We start from the raw sequence: 21,470 nt of genomic DNA, 5'->3' as shown, positions 1-21,470 counted from the left end.
TCCGAAAATCGTTTTAAGTATTTTTTAGCATTTTTAAAAATGCCTATGCTCACATTCCCTTTCCTGTTTTTACTTGTTTTCGTCCCCTTTTTCTTGAGGTTCACGTGGTTTGTGTTCAACTAAAATAAAACAATGATAAAGTCTAAATTCCCATTTTCTTTTTTGCGTACTTCTTACTTCCCCGCTCTTTCGAGATCTTTCGCTGCATCTATTCTCCCTCTATCTAACCTTCATGTATTTTCATTCATTACCCCCATCGAGTTTCCTACTCGCTGTTCCTTGCAGTTTTTTCTGCTTTGGCCTTCTTTCACAGCCACTTATTTTGATGCGGTATTTGTATTTCTTGTTATCTTTAACAGTTTCAGTCTATCCACGTCTACCATTTTCCTTCCGTAAATTCCTTTCGAACTAGACACTGCAGCACCTCAGACCCCCACTTCAGCGAAAACGCCAACGTTATGTACATAATTTCTAGCGGACCAACAACATTTTGACTAGGAAGTAAACTCAATCACTGGCTTCCCGGATGTGACGATTAAATTACGTCAGACGTACGTCTGATGTCACACGCTGAATTCGAATAGACCTATCTGTGAGCCCGTTACTGCGTGGTGCGTAGAGCGCGCGAGCAGGTTGCAGGAGGTTGTTGGAAGAGAGGTGAGTGGTGCGCTATAGTGAAAAATGTATTTTTCCCCGATCAGCCGCTACTCGCCACTTGTACTGAATTCTTCGGAAAGGAGGAGTAGTGGAAGCAAGCGTGTGTGATAATATAATATTTGAATGGGCGCGTACTCTTTATTTAAGTGAATCTGAGCTTGGGCCTGCGCTTTTGAATACTGGTCAGTGGATTAGCATTGTGAAGGAGTCATTGCAGATGGGATGATTTGGGGGTAGCCACTGTAGGATACTCGATTCTGGGGTAGGAGAAGGTGTGTGCTCGCCGAGATGGAGTGCATCTCAGCAGTGCGATTTTAAGAGGAAAACTGGCAAATAACTACCTTGGGTGGGCGATAAAGGAGAGTCAGATAACCCATAAGTGTTAGAGCCCTTTACAACACAACACGTTTCATTATCACGCTTAAAACCTACTATCACTTGGGGCTGTAATCAAATCTATTCATTGAGGTTTAATACGTACATATTAACATGCATCATAACTTATTCTAAGACTGTCATTGAGGAAAAAAACACAAATAGTGGTTAGCTCCTCCAACGTACCCCCTCCCCGAAATAGAACAAAACATGATACCGAAAGTGATTACCAACGAATTTGATTTAAGATCAAACTGCATTAAGTGACTTTCGTTAAACATAAATAGCACATTTAACTTGAGTGTAGGCTGCCGCCTTTAGATTACAACAACAGGGAATCAAATCGGACCCAGCAAGACTGCGAGTCTACTATTCTTGAGTAAATGCAGTTGTCTGGTTGTATGTGATGTAGTTGTTCTTCATGCTGAAAGAACAAGTGATGGACGGAAGGCTGAGCAATGCAAACATTCACCCCCAGTACAGAGATCTGGGCCTAAATCCATCTCTTATTTGCCACCCATGCCCTTCCAATTTGGACCAAGCCATATGCAAATCAGTCTTGACCCTGCTCCCCATGGGAACAGTCCAGCCTGGACTGCCAGTCCAGGTCCTCCCTGGAGTGGAAACAAGCACCCTAGGACTGGTTTCAGGGTATTGCCCTTCATCAGTCAGGCTAGCTTGACTCCAGTGGCATGGGGAGCAAGGGACCCACGTCTGGGCATACCCTTCCCACTTGGGGCGTCAAACGCAAAGTTGTTCTTCATGCTGGCCTATACTTCTATGATGTGTGAAAAGAATAGCGTGGTAGTGATGTGGTGAGTTCATCTATTACCTTCACTGCTCATCGTAATCTTGTAGGCACGCACCCATACTGTATAAACCGTTTCCTCCTTGTCTTTTATGTGATCACTTTTTTTCTATGTAGCTATGCTGTACTTCACACACAGTCAGGATTCTACACCTGGCCTGCAATCAGCAATTAATAATACAAGGATGCTGACAAGCGGAGAACCATCTAGCCTTTAGGTGTGTAACCTCCAGTTAGTCGCTATTGTTGTAAAGTAATGCTGCTTGACCAGTTGCCCCTGAGCTCCCAAACCAATGTCAGGTATGTAGTACTTTATAGTAACTCTGCTATAGGCATGCTTCCCAACACAATTTATCATGACCAACCATGAATGATGACCAGTCCTCATCCGTGTATTCTCTTTGGACCCTGTATAAACACTGTGTATTAAGTTCCTCGGATATAGGTTAGGAACTGAAGAGGTGGTGTTGGTGAGGATCCTGTATGGGCCTGAAACTACACAGAACTCAGTAATCACCAGAGTCCCTCAACAAATACAGAGAGTGAGAAACAGGAAAAGTGAACCAAGAAAATAAAAATATCTCTCTCCCTAGATCTTTTATATAATCAGTTCAGTCCACTGATGGACGAACACTGAAATAAAAATATTTTAAATAGTGATCAAATATTCTCAATAGCAAAGTGATTCAAAAGAAGGATAGTAATATATTTTAATAATTAATCATCTAAAACCCTCTTCCCCAAAACCGATACACACAAAAAAACAGAACAATAAATCCATTAATTGTACACAGCGCAAAATATATATACACCTCTAAGACATACAAAAACAGTTACAATCAAAACAAATACATTCAAAACACCAATATTGCCCATATCTACATTCAACCCACAACTGAATATAATCAAATTCAATTTTAAATGATTGTACAAAAACATCCAACATTTTCTTGTTGGAGAGAACGTGGCACAAATGGATGTTGAAAACAGTTCATGTGCTGGCCGATGTTACTCTATCCAGTCCATCCTAAGAGTATAGTCCCTTTCTCCAATTGCTACAAGTACTGCACTTCTACAATCATCAAAGTCCATTTCTCATACACTTCCAAGAATGCGCTTTTGAAACCGCAGACACGCATTTCGGTGGAGTTGTACCTCCGGGTCAATGCCCCTTAGTCACAACCACCTTCATCAGGGCTTTCAAAACGTGATGATGCACACACTATCCTCTCCTCATAGGGTATCTCACAATGCAGTTAAAGCTTCACGCTCATTCTATATGGAGTCGTCCTCTATTGCATCTTAATGGTTCACAACATCATGGGCGAAGCTATTTGGGGAGGGGCAGAGGCTTTGTGCCCGAGGTAGGTGGTAGGCATCCCTTTGTGAACCCTGAACCGTATTGTCTGCTCTATTTGCCTGCCTCCCTCCCCGTCTAGCCTGAAACTACACCTTTGAAGTTCTCCCATGTGTGGAAGGAGTCCAGTCTGGTGCCTCGTTCAATGGAAGAAGGGGTTCAGGAGATGTTACCCTGGCTGGAGGATTCCTCTGGTAGATCTAGGGGGGAAGAGGAGATCAGTTTTTGTGGAGATATCAAGAAAACCAACTTCCTGGTATCAATTATCCTGGTAGGGTTAGCAAATTCATCACCCTGGACACCGTCATTGTCTGCCAGAAGAACAAGTTACTTACCTTCGGTAATGCTCTTTCTGGTAGAGAGGCTATTCATATGCAGTTTTTGTCAAGGACCCTGCCATTCTTCCTGTTAAATAGATCCGACGCTGTCCTCTGCTAAGATCCCAGGTCTAGGAATCTGCACACTGCTTATGACCCATTCACTGTTGGAGCTCTGGATTTTGGACAGCGAGCAGTTTGAAAGCAACTGACAACGCACAGGGTTGGTGGCTAGATGTGCCCGCACATCATTTCCGGAGTGGAGCAGCATCTGTGTGAAGCCACACTGCACCACCTCACAGCGCAGTGAGGTCCGGTCGAGTAGGCTCTCATATGAGACTACAAGATTTGGGCGGCAGAATCACTTGTACTGTAGGGGACGGAGTCTGAACCCACTACAGGTGACACCTGTCGGCTCAGTCCGGGTTTTGTTCCGGCTAACTAGCAGTGCCTCATCTCCACCCTAGAACAGCGATGATTGATTGGGCAGCCGAGCGCATGACACAATTGACTCCTCAAGGAAATCATGGTCACTCAGATCCCATCAGTTTCTCTCAGTTACATTAGTCTCACATATGCAAGGACATTCAGATGCAGAATATAGTTCAATAAGGTTTTATTGAAGTAACCGCATCTTAGATAGTAAAGCACTACTTAGGGCGATGAAGCAGGCCAGGATTAAAATTGTGACAAGGAGAGTAGAGCATAAAAATAACTATTATATTGTTACTACGATCGCTAAGAGTAGTCCTACCTAGGCTGTGTTAGACCACAGCATGTTAAGCTCTAATTCTGCCCTTCAGGTTCCTCTGGGAAGAAGACATTCGTCATACCAGACCACAAATGTTGAAATAATTAAAATGAATCTGAATAAAATATTTCTAGGATAACGTGCACAGCGGCAGGCCTAGTTTGCTAAAGTAACGTGTATGAAGGTATAACTAAAATGGCAGACCCCCTTCCGCCGGTTCAAAGTCTAATTATGTATAAAATTCAACCCAAGGTGTGTGTGTATGTATGTATATATATATATATATATATATATATATATATATTTGACAACAATGACAAGTTAAGACACTTGAGCATGTGTAAAAATCGTTTAATTCTGTGGTGCTTTTGTGTATGATGAACCTTACTGATGGGTGCAGCGGCCCATAATGAATATCCAGTTTACATAGTCTTGGCTGAAGCGCCAGGAAGTGTTGAGATTTGGATTGTGAGAGAAGTACTGCATGGTTGTGGTCAATTTTCCACTAGCATGAAAGGGCCATGCTTTTCATTTTTCATTATGATTTGCCTGGCTTGTTACTGCGTGAGAAAGTAGGCAGTTACTTGACAGGGACCATCTTTAATTCCAGGTATCCTCTTTTTGTCTCTGCGAATTGCAGTGTTTGGGGGAGGGGGGGGTGATTAGAGTTAAGAATAGTTGCCTCTGGGATGGAGGTGATAAGGAAGTTAACTGTCTCCTATTTTGTCAGGATTGCTGAAAAGGTAGAGGCTGTCTGACCTCTCAATTTTCAGTCCTACAAGGAGTAGATTTCATTCTGTGGGAATTTTTTGCGGCCAGGTGTTAAAGGTGGATAAGTTTGATCTTAGTGGTAGGATCTCTGCCATGAATTTGGGATAATTTAAATTCTGATACATTCGTGAGTTGTCTTGGTAAAAGGCCCCGGTGAACAGTTGCTGTTAAGTCGTATTTTGTAACATGTGGTCTTGGTACTTTGTAATACCTGCAGCATGTCCCTGTAATCCAGTCTGCTTTGGTGGACATCTGGTCCTGCCGAGCATTGTTGTCTTTTAGTGCCAGATATTTTGGTGGTGGTGTCTTAAAGGGTGTCGACTGGGTGCCTTAGACCCTCCCAGGGTGTTAAATGAAGTCAACCACCTTGTCCTGGTGATGTGGGTAAGATATCAAGAAGATGGTGCGTTGTGACACCATAGGGGAGTTTTGTCCATAAACTTGTGCTTGCATGAGTAGTGGCCATGGGTTGCACCTGCTTTGTTTTTGTCCTGTATGTAGTAGCTGCGCGTGGGGCGAGTAACAGTGTCAAAACTACATTTGTGAGCTGTGCCGCCCCCCAGTTGTAGCTTAAAGCTGTTGCAGGCTATGTGAAAGGGTCAGGTAGTTGTCCCCGACTCACAGGTGCTGGCTTTTCAATGTAAGCCTGTCTCCACTCGAGTCCGCACTAGACGCAGTGGGCTTTTTAACGTGCACCAGATCTCGTCTCCTCCCCTAACACTCTGCAACAACACAACCCTCCAGTTTAATCATGTTGAATATAAATGAGGTCTCATCTGCCGCATGAAACGTTCTACTGTCTTCATCAACTTGTTGCACTTCAGTATAACATATCACCTCAAAGTCATTGACTGTGGCAGAGTCTCATTGAGAAGCTGCATTTAACTTGGGGTCTTGGCTCTGCCCTTGGCGAGGAAGTCCACGAGCTGGGTAGTGGGAATGTAGAAAAGGGAAGTTTTGTAAGTACAGATGGAGAGGTGCCTGTTTGAAGACTACCGAAAGGTAGAGTTTGTGGTGCTGGTGTGATGGGCTCAACAGACAGCAGGGGGTGTTTCAATTCGAAAACCCTACAGGTATTTCTAGTACTTGAGACTGAGACTAGATTATTGGTAGGTATTCCCTTGTGGAAGTGTTGGTACAGCTTAAGGACGGACATGTACAGTGTAAAAACTGTAAGGAAGAGTCGAGATATCACTCTGGACCATCATTGAAGCAATGTATATTCGGCTCTTAATATTTTTATGTAGATACATTAGTATGCTCTTTCTGGACTACACTCATGTAACTGCCAATAGTTACATGTTGAATTTATTCTGATGATCTTTAGGGTTTTTGTCCAACTTAAAGATGATCTGAAGATGTGTTGCATGCCATGATCTAATGTGGAACTTTTGTAATGGTATATAACATCAAGGTACCTTTGGTTAAATGCAAGAAAACCAAAATGACTCCACCCCCGTTCGCTCCCCGGTTCCGCAAGGCATGTGTGGTGGCAGTATCCAAATATCAAAGTTGAAAAATAAAATATTACAAATCCCCCTTTTCTCAACTAAACCCACCAACTATATGGCAGTGTGTAGTATGTGCGCTGGTACAAAAACTGTGTAACTGAAAAAGATACAACAGTAACTTGAAATATAAAGTGTGAACTTCCCACTCGCAGCCTATCCAGCACCAGACCCCATTATCACACTGCAGTACATTCCTTTCTGTCCAATTTCACAGTTAATATATTCCTCAGGAAGGAGAGCCCGCCAGTCCTCACACTCTTTGGGGGAGACTTCCTCACAGGACTCCAGCTCCCTCTGCCGGTTTGTTGCTGCTGCATCCTTAGTGCCATCTTTGTGCAACACCACACAGCCAGTGCTGCCTTCCACATGTTGTGTTGTACTCCTCGGACGATGCTGTCAGGTCCCAAGCTGCTTACCACTAGGATGGAATGCTTCTACTTCACCCAAGGGCGCCCACATGGCTCACCTGCCATGTTTTTACAGAGTCCAAACATCCTCTGGGTGCTCAAAAAGTGGGACTCTTCTGTATCATTGACTTAAACCTTTGCTGGGTAAAGGAGCGTGTGTGGAAGACCCATAATCTGGAGCCGCTTCTTCCCTTACAGGAACATCTTTTGGCATTCCTGAACTTTTTGCATATAATAGAGGTAAATCGCAATGTTTTGGCCCTCCGATTGGGAATTTGAGGCCTCCCTAGCTGCCACAGGATCTCATCCCAGTCCCAATAATTTAACAGGTGAGCAATGAGAGCTCTTGGTGGAGCACCTGCGGGAGTAAGAGGCGCCAGAGGCCAATGTGCATGCTCAATGACAAAGTTGCTAGTCAGCCCCGTAGGCCGTAGTTAACCTTTTACCCACTGCTCTACCGACTTTATCTCCGCCCACTCCAGAAAGCCTAGCAGGCATATGTTTCTCTTCAAGCGTCCCTCTGCATCTTCAGCCTGGTCCTCAAGAGTGCCAGTGACTGGTCAGGTGCGCCACCTGCTACTTGAGCTGCTGCACCTCTGTCTGAAGAAAGGTGATGTTGGATTCTGCCACATCCACCTTATATGCGTCTTTGCACAAGTCTGCCCGGAGCAGATTGACCTCCACGAATACACTTGCAGTTTGTCCCTCCAACACTACCCTGGACCCCTGAATGGTCTCCTGGAGGGCAGCACGCAAAGGCTCTTCCTGTTGCACCAGTAAGCCCTCTGGCATACCCTCAGGACCCTGTCTGGTGATCTGTTTGTGGCCTGGCGTGGTGTATACTGTGTGATGGTGTTACCCTGCACCTGTCTCTGGGGTTTGTTCTTACCCACAGTGAGGCTAAGACAATGCATATTATCCTCTTCTGACCACTGCAAATGCAGTGGCCTCCTGGGGGACAAGCACACAGTGGTGGCAGCAATAGAAACAAAAGTAGAATCTGGCTCCAGGCCAGAAGGAAGTGACTTCCAGGACAAGCAACTCAGTTCTGATACAGGGCCCAAAGGTGAGTACACTCCTCAAAGGTTGCGGTTGTAGTTGGAGGGGACGGGTGGCGCTGGCATTAGATCATTGTATCCACATCAGATCCATGAGCTCACATGGACATCTGCTTGCCTCTTCAGTCACCACCAGGTCTCCTCCCAGGAGTCCAGGAAACAGCTATATGCACACCAGTTATATGCATGTGTCTTTAGGTAGCCAGGTCTCTATGGCCACGGCAAGCCAGCACCTCAATGCACCCCCAGCACTGTTGGAGTGTTCAGCCAGTCGATGCCATCTCCTTCTATTATAACATGTCCTGGTATATCTGTCAATGCATTCAGTGGGAGAGAAGATAAACACAACAATCCTCTCTGGCGTTGCCACTTCTAGGGGTGGGTATGACTCGGGGTGACTCGGGCAGTGAACCTGACCCTTCTCGCCCTAAGTGCCCCTCCACTAGGGAGGTGTCTCAAGCCTCACAAGACAATCAGGTGGCAGACATGCTTGATCTAGACGACCTGATCCATCCTCGTTATTCTATGTGGTCTCTTCACAAGAAGGCGATAACCTATGTCGCAAGTTGCTCGAGAACATTGTTGGACAAGGAGGTCCATGCCCGTCTGCAGACAGAGTGCCCCCTCCCGGCCCTTAAAGGCAAGGTGGCTCAGACTCTGGAAATAGACAAGCGTATGAATATATTCCTGGCTAAGTTCATTCAGAATCCCAGGAAGGGCATCGACTGCTCCTGGCGGTTTTGCCACGATAAACTTCTAGATGTCACCTGGCCCCATAAGAAGTTTTTGGAAATGGCTGAGGAGCCCAAGCTCCCGCAGTCACTCATTCAACCCGAGGTACTGTCTGGCTGGGCTCAATGCTCTATCATTCTCCTTGGGAAAGCCAACTGTGCCTTGTCAGCCAAAAAGAGACGGTCTCTTAATTGAGGTGGACCCAAAATTGGGCGACCTGGCCTCTTCTGAGGCGTGGTCCACTGCACAAGGGGTCTTGTTCAGGGACCCCTTTATAAAGGAATAGGGAAAATGTGTTCAGACATTTACATCACTGGATTAGGCACAAACTTCTATTACAAAGATTTTTTCATCAAAAATGTTTGGAGGGGGTGGTAGGGGGCACTGGTCTGGCTATTTTTCATCTGGGTCTTCCCAAAAAGGCCACGGTTCCCATCAAACCTAGTGGCAAGATCCAGCCTGCGTAGGTGGGTTTTACCCCCTCGCACCAGTTTCCACGTGCCAGTAAGGGGTTGATACTGATGCTTGGGTTCTCCAGACGGTCCAGTGCTATCATTTGAAGTTTGTGGGGACACCGATGCAGGCCAGTGCCCCGCAGCCCTTTACTTTTTCCAAGACGCAAGCTGCGCTGATCAACAAGGTTGTTTCGAAGTTCCTCAACAAGGGGGCTGTCACCTTTTCTATTCCTCGTGCACATCTCTTTTTCAGTAATCTGTTCCTGGTTGAGAAGAGGGACGGAGATTAGCGCCTTGTGACCTGCTGCGTCCTGGGGACTGGATAGTTTGGTTGGATCTAAAGGATGCTTACCTGACCATTCTGGTTTTATCTCCACATCGCAGATTTCTTCAATTAAGTTGGAATCACACAAGTCTTCGAGTTTCAGACACTTCCCTTTGCTCTGTCCTCCGCTCCTTAGTGCTTCATCAGGGTTCTCAAGCCCATGGTGGCGTACCTTCAGGCCAAGGGTCTTCACATCGTCATGCTTTCTGCTACTAACTGAAAATTAATAAAGACTTGTCATATGTGAATTCGCATTAGCCCAAAAAGAAATACTCCTGTCATGTCTGGAGCACCATGTTTTTACTCCTTTTTGCCCATCTGTCGCCTTGCTTCCGTTTTTGTTTTTTTCCCCCCTTCCTAACCCATTCATCTCATTTGCATCCACTTCGTGATCTATTTACTATTTTGGATCTTACTAGAAAGCCTTAACACTCTGCCAGAACTCCACTGATACCCCAAAAAAAAATTTAAGAGAGGTGCTTGAAGTGTTTATCTGAAACTTTATATATTTTACATTGTTTTGGGCGTTTGCTAAGGAGAGTGGAAGATTATCCACTGTCCGCGTTGACACTGCAAAGCCTCCCTGATGCACATGCTGCCTGTAATTGCTGTAGGGCCTAAAGCGTCAACCACATCCAACATGGCGAATCAAGTAGCATAGCTGGTGCAACATCAGACAGCACAACAATGGCCACAGCTTCCACCATTGCAGGGACAACAGCAACGAAAACAGATGCCAAGAAGGCAGGGACAAAAGCAGTGACCACAGCAACAACTATTGCCATAAAAGAGACCGCTACTGCTGCTGCAGCATCAACAACTGTTCCAAGCACAACAACCTCTGCAGTGCCCAAAGCTATCAGCCCAGATGTATTGACCAGAGCAGAAACCTCAGTTGGAATGGTACCATTTACCACAGCCAAAATATATTCAACCATAGCATGCCCATAACAGCAGCAAAAGGAGCCACAATTGATGCAGCATAGTTTGCAAGCACTGCAGTTACCAGTGAAGTAACCACAACTTCTGCAACAACAAGGAATAGAGTGGCACTCATGCTTAGAACCACAAAAAAGATAATGGCTGCCACCTTGGTGGGTAACAGCCACAAAAATTGGGGCAACAGCTGTAACTATGAAAGTAACTACATCAAGCACTACAGTGGAAGGGGCAACAATAGATTCCAACCTGCCAGCCAGTATAACTACAATCACTGCTGTATCTGCAACAAGAACTACAGCAGGGATAACAGTAGCAGTAAACCATAACCAAGACTGGGACAGCAGCAGCTATAGCAGAAACCACAGCAACTGCTTCCCCCCCAGAAGCCACACTTATTCTGCCACCCACACCACTTGCAAGTACAAAAGGGACACCGCTTAATGACAGGGAGCACAGCTGCCTCCATGGCATCAACCACAGCTATCGCCATATCCACAACAAAGCAATGACTAGTCTACAACAGCAGTAGCAGCAGTTGTCGTCATTGCCACAGTAGCAACAGCTGCCATCGCATGAGCAGTGCATTGCCACAGCAGCAACCACACGTGCACACTTTTAGAAAATGTTCCACTACTGCACAAATTACAGCAGCAACAGCCACTGCGTCGACCATAGCAGGACCAAGCACTGACCAAAATAAGTAATTAGAATTGTTGTATGCCCTGTGAAATCCTACACATTTGAATGTGAAATGAAATGCAGAGAAGCCAAAGATGTTTATTTGAAAAAGATTCTTACTTGACACAGGGACTTTAGCAAAGACTTATTGAAGTATTTCATAAACTTCAATTGCTTTCTCTGTAAAGAGAGGGGCACAGACATGGGAGACTCTACTGAACAAGTTGGTTTGCAGAAAAGTGCAGCCTAACCCGGTCACTCAAGTGGTGCAAGTGCGTCAGCAGACTTAATTACATGCAGCTCTTAGTAATGATGCACACTATTGAGTCTCCTATGGTTCCTCTGAACACCACATCTGCCAAGCAGAGAGAATACATCGAAACCTATTGAGGAAGCATAGTTAACAATTGTTGGTACGTCCATTTGAATGGCTCATTTGCCCTATTGTTTTTTTATTCTACTTTTTTTCTTGCATTTAATTGGCCGGGAGACTGCTTTTAGATGATTCAGCCTCGTCATGTACTTAAAAACAATGCATACATATATTTAAATAAATAGAGAGGGGCTCTGGGTTAGATCTCCACTTCAATTGGTCTGTTAAAATGTTGTTTGCATTTTGGATCCAGTAACATAAGGCAGTGGGTCAGCCCACTTCAGCCATTGTCTTTTTATCACTGTGTTGGCATTTTGCTTGATTTCATGTTCACTTCTGCCTAAAGTGCACTGCAGTACAAGAACTGCTGAAGCAATATTTTAATTTAGCAGTGTTATTTTAGTACACTATCCTTTTTTAGGTTGATCATAACCGCGCACAAGCGCTGCTTTTCGGATGTGTCGGCATGTATCTGGGCTTTAAACCACGCACGCCCATCACTACCACTCGTTAGTGAGCTTGGTTTTATCTCCTTGGAGGTTTTGTTGCGGCCTTGGCCATCACCCTTGTAACGTGGCTAATTGCACTTTTGCCGATAGGTCTGACTGCAAGCGAACTTCTTTTTCTTCCTGTGTCTCTCCTTCGTGCTGATGCTCATGGTGGCCGTTTCACTGTGATTATGCTTGCTATGTGAAACTGCTTTACTTTTCATTTTCAATTTATATGGCAAGAAAAGTCTGGTTAGGAGTTTACAACACTAATAACCCCAATTCTCGCAAAAGCGAGACCCATTGTATTGCAAATGCTTTTTTAGTTTGTCATCCCTGTGTGTTTAAACTGTCTTCATGTTGGTCACTTAAAGCCATTAGTACTATTATTTTTTTAATATTTTTTTAATACAATACATTTCATATGTTTCTGTGATTAGCAATAAAACTATAAAGTGTTTTCACACACTGTTCTATGTACACCTATGTAAAATGTTTATTGCATGGACAAGGTTGCTGCATTTGGGCAGTGGTACGTTATTTTATTTCTTTGACATGCTTGCAATACTAAAAAAAAAAAAAAACACCAGTTTATCAAGGCCAAAAGCTACTGACTTAGCTAATACTTGTTTTCAGTGGATGGTCAGACGGTGCATTGATTACAGCCTGATCTAATCCTGTCGAATCAAAATGTTTTAGTCTGTGCTGTGGCAGCTGTATTGCCTAAATATGGTAGTTTTAGAAGCCCTGCATGGTCTGATCTTGAGTGAACCAACACCAGTAGGACCAGCATCCTATGAGAGTATTCCAGCAAAGGGAGAAAGGCTCTCTAGGCAGAGGATAACATTTTGTTTGCAGGACAAATATTTAACTTTCTCCAATTCTCCTATGTAGTTTTCTTGCTGCTAGACATGATTTAAGCTTCCATCATTCTGTTTCATCTATACAACAGATAATGCACCCTTTTTTTTTCCTGAGAGGCGACCTGGATTGTAGATGGATAAAAATGTAAATAAAAATTATTAACTGCATCCACACGTGTCTATGTATTTATACAAGATGTTTGGTGGTTTCTTTCCTCACAAGACATGTGTTTGTTTAAAAAAGTACTTTTAAAAGTGACTCCTTCACAAAATCTAAAAATCACAGAAATTGGCTTATGTTTAGCTAAGCCTAACCAAAATGCGCCCCAAATCAAAACTCTTAGCCTCGAGTTACAGAAGACATCACAAAGGACATAAATGACATAAGTCACCTACTTCCAAGTTCCGTGCTTTTTTTATTTCACTATTTCAAACCATAGTTTAGCCAGCTTCCACTGCGCCTGATTTGAACATGAACAGCAATGATTGGCCACAGTGCATGTCCAGCACCCAATGCACTTTGTAACCAACACCTCCTTTGGTTGTGTGCAGTGGGATTTAGCAGTCTGGCCTGGATCCAGGTCATGCATCCTTTGACTATGCGCAGCGCCGTCCCAATCCGAAATAACAAGTGACCAGTCTGAGTAAGTTTATTGTTTGGTATCCTGTTCAGCATTTTTTATTTTATTTTTTGCTTTTGGAAGAGCGAAAATTCTCTTTTAAGAGTTGCATTGAAACAACACCACCTTTTCTTGGCTGTGTTTTCCCACTTGACAAACTTGCTGGAAAGAAAGGTGGCTTAGTAACCATAGTGATATACAGAAAATATTGGTCTGTTGCAAAGTCAACAGTTTGACTGTTATCACAGCCAGGGATCACATTCAAGATGGCGAGTGTATTTGATTACCACCCTACTTTTTTGGACCAATTTGTAGTTATTGACTTTAACAATTGGCAGCAAATGAATCTACTGTCACCAAAAAATGTTTTATTTTGTACTTTGTTTCGGAACCATCATCAGTGAGGCTTTCATGATGTTGCTAGTAACTGTCGCATGTTCTCAGGCAATTGTTTGAAATAGTTTGGCCTGGCAAACACCTTGGGGAAAATCTGATGGCTTAATCGAAGGCATGCGTTCTACCGGCTTTGTAATATTTACCCAACTGAAAGCATGCAATGATTTACACAGGTCTGTTCCTTTTACCAGTATGACAACACAGATGGTTCTTCAATCTAATCAACCAGGGTCAAATGTTACTTTTGTGTGTTTGACCCTCATTCCCTAATTGTTGGGCAAAAACTGCAGCAATGGAGTTTCAAGTGTTCCTTGTGCCCATGAGGTCTGAAGTTGGTCATCATGAGTTGAAAGGAAGTGAGAAGGGTCACATTCTGTTGTGGAAGAGCGAGGAGATGGAGCCTGTCAAAAGTTGAAGTTGAGGGAACAACTGCTGATACTAAAGAAGCTGCACCAGAGATACTGACGCTTTAGAAGGTGTGCTCATTTTTTTTTCTATTCAATACAGCTCAGTTGGAAACGTATTCCATAGAAAGAGAGCCTAACGAGAAACCGTGACCCTCAGTCACCATGTTGAGTGCAAGTAGAGCGTGGTCTTTGTTGCTATGTTTCCTGGTTTGAAAAATGTAGGGATTCACTGTGGAGAATAAATATTCAGTTGCTTTATGAGAGATTTGAATGCAAAGAACCTGATCTTAAATTGATTGATCTGAGGATTTGGAAAGGGAGTGGGGGTGGGGGTGGGCAAACATTTCCCACTTCGTCAAGGGAGCATGCTGGTGTTTTTACCTACTTTGTCTGTTGCCTATGGATGTCGTGGGCAGTAGCTTGTGCCCAGCTTTTTACAATGTTGTTACTACGATGGAGGCGTGTACCTGTGATGTAGTATGCATGCACATGTATATATTCTTATGTTCTGTGCTTGAAAAAGGCTAAAACCTGTGGTGCCGGCGCCAAGGAAAACGAGGAGTTGCACATTATCACATACTGACACATAAATAAGTGACAATTGGCATCTCAAATGGAGTGGAGGGAATTTTCAGTTACTTCCAAATCTGACCTGTTCAGCTGTACATAGCCAGCATTATTGAGGATATTTTTGAGACAAGACTGTTATCCCTTTTTCAACTAATTTATTTTCCTAGACTCCACTTGCCCCTGGACCCCCACCCGCAGCCCTGAAATACCTCCACCTCACCCTCAAAATGAAACAGTTTTATTGATTTGGGCAATAGTGGAAGGAATGTGAAGTCCCACGGCCAGCTAGAAAGAGCAGTAGATCCTTTTAGAAACTTGAGGCTTAGGTCTTTGTACATCTTGAAAATAAATGCTTGCACCTTCTGTGTTAGCCTACTTTTCTGTTCCTCTTCTATGCAAAATTGTCTTGCTTTTGATCCCTCATACTTCCAGTACCTACTGATCTTTCACCACCAGGCTCGTGGTCTGCCCCCGCTTTTAGCCAATGCTTTAATTATTCATCCTCCAGAGTTTTATTTGCATTGTGCTTTTCTTTTGTCTTTTGCTTTTATGTAGGGGTAGGCAGAACTCGCAGAGTTACATAAACTCATCGGAGTTCCACAAAAGGGCATAAATCAGCACCTCTTGCTTATTTCTAGCACCAGGAGCTTGTTCTGTGCTGAAAAATCAACACAAACATCACCACACGATGTGCCAGAGGCCGCAACTGCTCACGTTGATTGTGCTATTTTCTACGGCATTGCGGAAAAAAAAATCTCTGCTCGTCCCTACCCCGTGCCCAAAAATCACGCTGGGGTGCCACTTCACACACGCCAACTTCATTGGTGAGCCCCGTGTAAAATTAGCGGAGTGTGGCCAGAACTCTTAGTGTAATGTAGAGTGGCTCAACTCAGTCAGCAGAGCGGAATTTACCGCCCACTCCTATGTTTATGCCACTGTACAAGTACAGAGGTTTGTAGCTTTTAATACTGAGTGACATTTACAGCTAATTTCTGTTTTTAACTTGACATCTGGTAGTGTGCAGGTTCTTTAGAAAACCAGCACAACTTGTATGTTCTGTGACTCGGAGTGAGAACAGATCTTGCTAGGTACGTATGTTAGCGGGCTGGTGAGCGTGGCTTGGAAGTTGATTGTTGCCGAAACAATCTGACCTTATTTGTTCATGTTGCAACCATGCGTAGTATATGGCTCTAGTGAAGCACATGCATTTGGTACACTGCTTGCTGTCGCCTTGTGCTTACCGTGTATCTTATATTCCCTTGCAAGATGACTGGGTCAAGTGAATTCCGACTGAACCATTCTCCAGAAGATGGCGTCTCCTCTGTCAAGTTCAGCCCAAATTCACCTCAGTTTTTGCTGGCTTCCTCCTGGGACTCTTCAGTGCGACTGTATGATGTGTCTACTAACACCATGAGGCTCAAGTACCAGCATGGGGGGCCAGTTCTAGATTGCACGTTTTATGTGAGTACTTTACATTTATCTGCTCTGTTTCAGTGTGCTTTTACCATGGTTGTCAGCTGCTTAGCGCCTATTTTGCTTTCTTGTAAACTTAGTTAAAGATTTCAATTTACTTGTGTTGTATCACCAATATTAGAATGTACACCTTTTGTGTAATTAGTTAACAAACTGACGGATATCTACCGATTTTGTTGGTATTTTGCATTATTTCTTCCTCTGTCTGGTAATTTTCAACAGTGTCTATTGAAATAAGTTGAGGCAAACTTTGATGTACATCTTGTTACTACTATCTCTGCTTCAGTTGGGAAAGCCTGAGCGCTGCAAGTGCTCATTAATCCATCTTTGCAGCCACCTTTTTAGACCCTCTCTTGTATATTCTAGTAGTAAATCCTCAAATTTTTGTTACAATGTTTCTCAGTACTTAAATGCAGCACACTGACCACCCTCACAGTCATCAAATTGTACCTTGATTCTGCCTTGGTGTATGGGTTTCACACATGGACCTCCATTGTAGCTTCCACTGTTGTCCAGACCTGCACCATCTCCCCCCCTTTTTTTTTTTTTTTGGGTCGAGATTACAAGCGCTTTGACCTGTTTATAAGTATTGTGGGCTTTTAACCATACCCACTTCACACCCATCACTTTAACTCGTTCATGGCCTTGCCTTTCAAAAATCTGTCATTGTAATTGCTTTACGTGTGTCCTGCCTTGAAGCTGTTTGTCACGCCTTGCAGACTGCCCCCTTACATGGATTATTGCAGGTTTGCCGATACACTTCAGCTTGGGAAAACTATTTCTGGTCCCTTCCCTTTGTGCTGAATGGCATGTATGGAGTGCAGAGCACGAACTGCCACAACAGCGTGAACTCAATCAGTGGTATTAAAGTGCTGGTCATGTTGTTCGGTTTTTGAATCAGTCATTTCTTGTGGCTCTCTCATTAAAACACTTAAAATTGGTGAATGCTTTACTAAAACAGAAATTCTCCAGCGCAGTGGGAGAGCGGATACTACAATATGAACTGCACTCTCGTAACTTGTCCCAGAATGCTTTCCAAGCATTCTTTTTCACAACATATTTGCTCATAACTCAGCCTGTGGTGGACCTAGGACATTGGGACCACCACCAAAACATTCACAATAACTTGATGTTTCTGTCTACATCATCTTTGGGACCCCACACTAGGTTAGTGGGGACCCCAGAATAAAAAGTTCTCCCACCATTCACTATCTGTTTAACCTTTCTCATGGCTGGAACTTTTGTTTTACAGCTGAGTAGATTGTGTTTTACAAGCCTTCTTTGTAATTCTATTGTTACAGGTCTGTTAGCCCTGAGGATATGCAATGTACTATGCTCTCTAGGGGTGAGGATATGGTTGCACTGCATTACTTTCAGTGCAGGGTCCTCTAGGGGCTGTTCTAAGCATTATAGTTGTATCAATAAATTAACATATTTGTGGTGTGGAATGTTGTCCCATAATGCGTTGCAGGGCATTACTTTTACAAAACTTTTTTTGCTCATAACTCAGCCTGGGGTGGTTCTAGGACAATGGGGCCACCTTTAAAATGTTAAATCGTCTCTGGGTCCCCACACTAGGTTATTGGAGACCCCAAAATAATAACCCTGCCCACCATTCACTGACTTAAGTTTTAACATGGTTACAACCTTTGTTTTACAGCTGGGAGAAGTCCGGTTTTTAAGTCCTTGTGCTATCATTGCAGTAAGCCTGCAAGACTTAAAAATGCTCTCTAGGGGCTAATTACATGGTTATACCGCTTTTTCTCCCCTTCTTTTTTTTTTTCTCATTGGGTTATCCCCTCTTGGGGCTAACAATATGGTTACGCGAACATGCATCTTACAAATTATATTTTTGTTATGGTGCATTCTAGGGGCTGCTTTGAGCATTAGTCTAATGCTAAAGGTTTATATGATAATTGTATATGGTTTCAATAATTTCTATTACAGATATGACCATAACTCAGGCCAGCTTAATATCCTTATTGCACTGACTGTTTCAACACTCTTTATATGTCTGGGTGACCCTTCTAGTTAATGTCTCTAGTTACTACTCCATGGCTGTCTTGGGTCTTTTTTGGGGTACTCTGCTAGCCAGCCAGCAACTCTGATGGTGTGGTGGTGAAAGTGGTGTTCTTTTGGAATTAGCATGGCAGATTTAAATGGAGGTACTGAATGGCAACATTTTCATTTTTTGCTGTAGTTATATGCAGGGCCACTGGAAGTATATGACAGAAAAAGACAAAATTATGAAGCAGGGTTGACCAATTTATGTGGCAAGAAAAGTCCAGTTATGAACTTACAATGTCAATAGCTCTAACTCAAGCAAGAGACCTATTGCATTGCATATGCTTGTTTTCTTAGTAGGTCTCTTTACGTATTTAATCCGGAATTGATGCCTTTTGTATTGAAGGACCCAAGTCATGCATGGAGCGGAGGCTTAGACTTGCAGCTGAAGATGCATGACCTGAACACAGATGGAGGTAATATGACCATGTTTTCTTAGAAGTGTCTGACGCCTCGAGGAATACGGTAGGACGCTATAGTGGAGTCTGGTGCAGTTTGTGGGAGTAACAATATTGATTGAATGATACAGTGCAGAAATACTAGTGGCTGTGGACTAAGGTGGGGTTTCTGGTAATAGCTGGATATGGCAGAGGTGTGTGGGGAGAGTGCTTTCATTGCTCTTGCTACTGTGCCCCTCAGTCAGGCTAAAGGTGAAGTCCTGGGTTCTTTCCAGTGGGAACTGTGGGGCAAGGAGAAGCTAATAGTTTGGCTTGGCTGATAGCAGGCCCAGGGATATTTTTGAGTTGGGGGAGAAGTGGGTGGAAGTTCTAAGATTGCCAAGGTTTGCGAGTAAAGGTCAAAACAGCATTATTTTTTGGATGGTTGTGGTGGTGGATGTGAAAAGTAGTGGAAGGTCGGGGTTTCTAGAGCTTTTTGGAGTAGGTGCAACAGCTATTTGGATTGTGCTGTGTGTGAGAGTATTGAGGAAGGCGGACTGTTTACTAGCTGCAAGTAATCTGCACAGAGAAAGGGTTACCAAGACTTAAGTGACCTGTGTATAGTAGGGAATGGGTGATAAGGTGGTGCAGATAGTCTTAAGTTTTTTAGTGTGTTCTTATGAGAAGAGTACAACCTGTGATCTTTGGCACAATAGATGAAGATGGCCTTTTCCAACATGTGGCTGTTGCTCCCCATGGTACAGATAGATTCTTTGCATGTTATTGGCTCGTGTTTGTAACAACTTTGACTTAATTTAATTAACATTTGCCTGTCAAACTCCTTCCTCCCTTGTGAACGCTTTAGAATGCTTCTTGTAGGTACAAATAGTTGTGCCTCGTTCTCCAAGAATCAAAAGGTGTTGTGTGTTTTGGAGCAGGACAACATTTCCTCATACTAGTGAATAATATGTGAATCAAGGTTCTCTGGCTATTAATTTCTTTATTTTCTTTTGCAGGCGCTGTGGTTGGCACGCATGATGCCCCCATCCGTTGTGTGGAGTTCTGCCCAGAGGTGAACGTCATTGTGACTGGGAGTTGGGATCAGACGGTGAAGCTCTGGGATCCGAGGACTCCATGCAATGCAGGCACATTTTCTCAGCCTGATAAGGTTTGTGAAGATTGTCTGCTCCTTTCATGGGCCACTTTGCTACCTTATTGATTTGTGGTGAGAAAGTAAGTCAAGTGACTTAGTCCATGCGAGTTTTGTAAAACCAAGCATCTAGACTAGGGTGTAAACATTTGAGTTTAGCGGGGGGTTGTATGTGTGAATATCAAGAGTCTTTTAATACCTATATAAGGCTGTGTTTGATTGGACAAATAACAAGGAAAACTGGCTTTGCTACTGCCTGTAAATTTTAGTTTTTTGGGGGGGGGGGGTGCATTAAGTGTGGTGGGATTGACAGTCATCTCTCAACATTCTGACTTTCTAAAAGACCATGCTTCTCTTCATTAAGTTTGTTTTAACATGCCAGTTACAGACCATCTTACTCGCTCTTCCCCTGCCATTCTTCCAGCGCAGTCTGAGAGGCTGGAAATTTGTTTGATTTAATGAGGGTCCTCGTGATGAAGTACTAGGATTATAATTGTTGTTTTTTCTGCTCATGAATAGTCATAAATTTAAAATCGAATGTAATGCTTATCTCTAAAAGAGAAGCGAGAGGCAGGAGAAGAAACCATTGAAAATATAGTTGTCCAAGCAAGTTGAGGGGCTTTATCCATTTCGTCTTTGCAGGAATATAAATCCAGACATTGGTGTCTGACAAAGATGTGGGCTGATCTCCAGTTGGCCACTATACCCACTCTATTGATAGGTTTCCCCTGAGGGAAGTAGATGCTGCTAAGCATGGGCTGTGGACCTCCCTAAAAGAGATGTTCTTTTAGCATGTATAAAGGTGCAGTATTATCCACTTGCCTGCAAACTGCTTAGAGGTGGCATATATTATGCAAAAAGGTCTGTAGTTATGAGCTGCTTGCCTTTTCTGATGGTTTTGGTGTTTGACAAGGTATCTAAAATCTGTAGAGGAAGGATATGCGTGTCGGCTACCATGACAGATCTCAATTGTTTGGGATATTTGAGTATCCAAAACTATCCTTGGGCAGAAAAAAGGGCCAGCTCTCAAATAGTGTAATTGAGCAATACTGGTTAAGATTTTAGGCATATGTATACTGAACTTTTATTTCATTTGCCCTGCAGGCCAATGTATTGGCCGCTTTAAAAAAAAAAAAAAAAAAAAAAAAAAAAAAAAACTACTCAAATATTGAAGGACATATTTAAACATGTGTTCATATGGAAGACCCGTTAATTTACTCATTTATAAAGTTGATTTCCCAGTTAGGACAGCTTCCCACTGGCTAATAGGGGTCCGGCTAGGCCGATAGAGCTGGGAAGGGAACGTTGTGAGACACTTTTCGCATCCCCCCACCCCCCTTGTTTTTTTTTTTTTTTTGATCATCCAATAAAATGTAAACTCCGTTGTTGTGGTGGTGAAGATGTGCAGTTTGCTAGATCTAATTTTATGGAGGAAATGTATAAGCCAAAATTAGCCTAACAATTCTACCTTTTTTATGATCTGCTTTTATAAGTTTATACAGTCTGGTGGTGCTCTCGGACCATAGTGAATGTGTTGAAGAGTCT

General features: G+C 43.4%; 1 protein-coding gene across 2 annotated transcripts in view; it reads left to right on the top strand.

Moving 5' to 3' along the window:
- Window positions 1–563: 563 nt before the first annotated feature.
- Window positions 564–21,470, top strand: part of BUB3 (BUB3 mitotic checkpoint protein) — a 75,689-nt gene continuing 54,782 nt past the window's right edge. The window contains exons 1-4 of one of the 2 annotated variants that reach the window (XM_069239138.1): window positions 564–657; window positions 16,128–16,322; window positions 18,745–18,814; window positions 19,792–19,943. In XM_069239138.1, the coding sequence (XP_069095239.1) occupies window positions 16,128–16,322; window positions 18,745–18,814; window positions 19,792–19,943 (417 nt within the window). In that variant the 5' untranslated portion in view covers window positions 564–657. Of the gene's footprint in view, window positions 658–14,174; window positions 14,361–16,127; window positions 16,323–18,744; window positions 18,815–19,791; window positions 19,944–21,470 lie in introns of those variants that run through there. The other variant, XM_069239137.1, reaches the window with a different exon arrangement.

The sequence above is a fragment of the Pleurodeles waltl genome, chromosome 6 (genome assembly GCF_031143425.1).
Source record: "Pleurodeles waltl isolate 20211129_DDA chromosome 6, aPleWal1.hap1.20221129, whole genome shotgun sequence".
Classification (NCBI taxonomy): domain Eukaryota; kingdom Metazoa; phylum Chordata; class Amphibia; order Caudata; family Salamandridae; genus Pleurodeles; species Pleurodeles waltl.
This window is presented reverse-complemented; position numbering and strand designations above follow the sequence as displayed.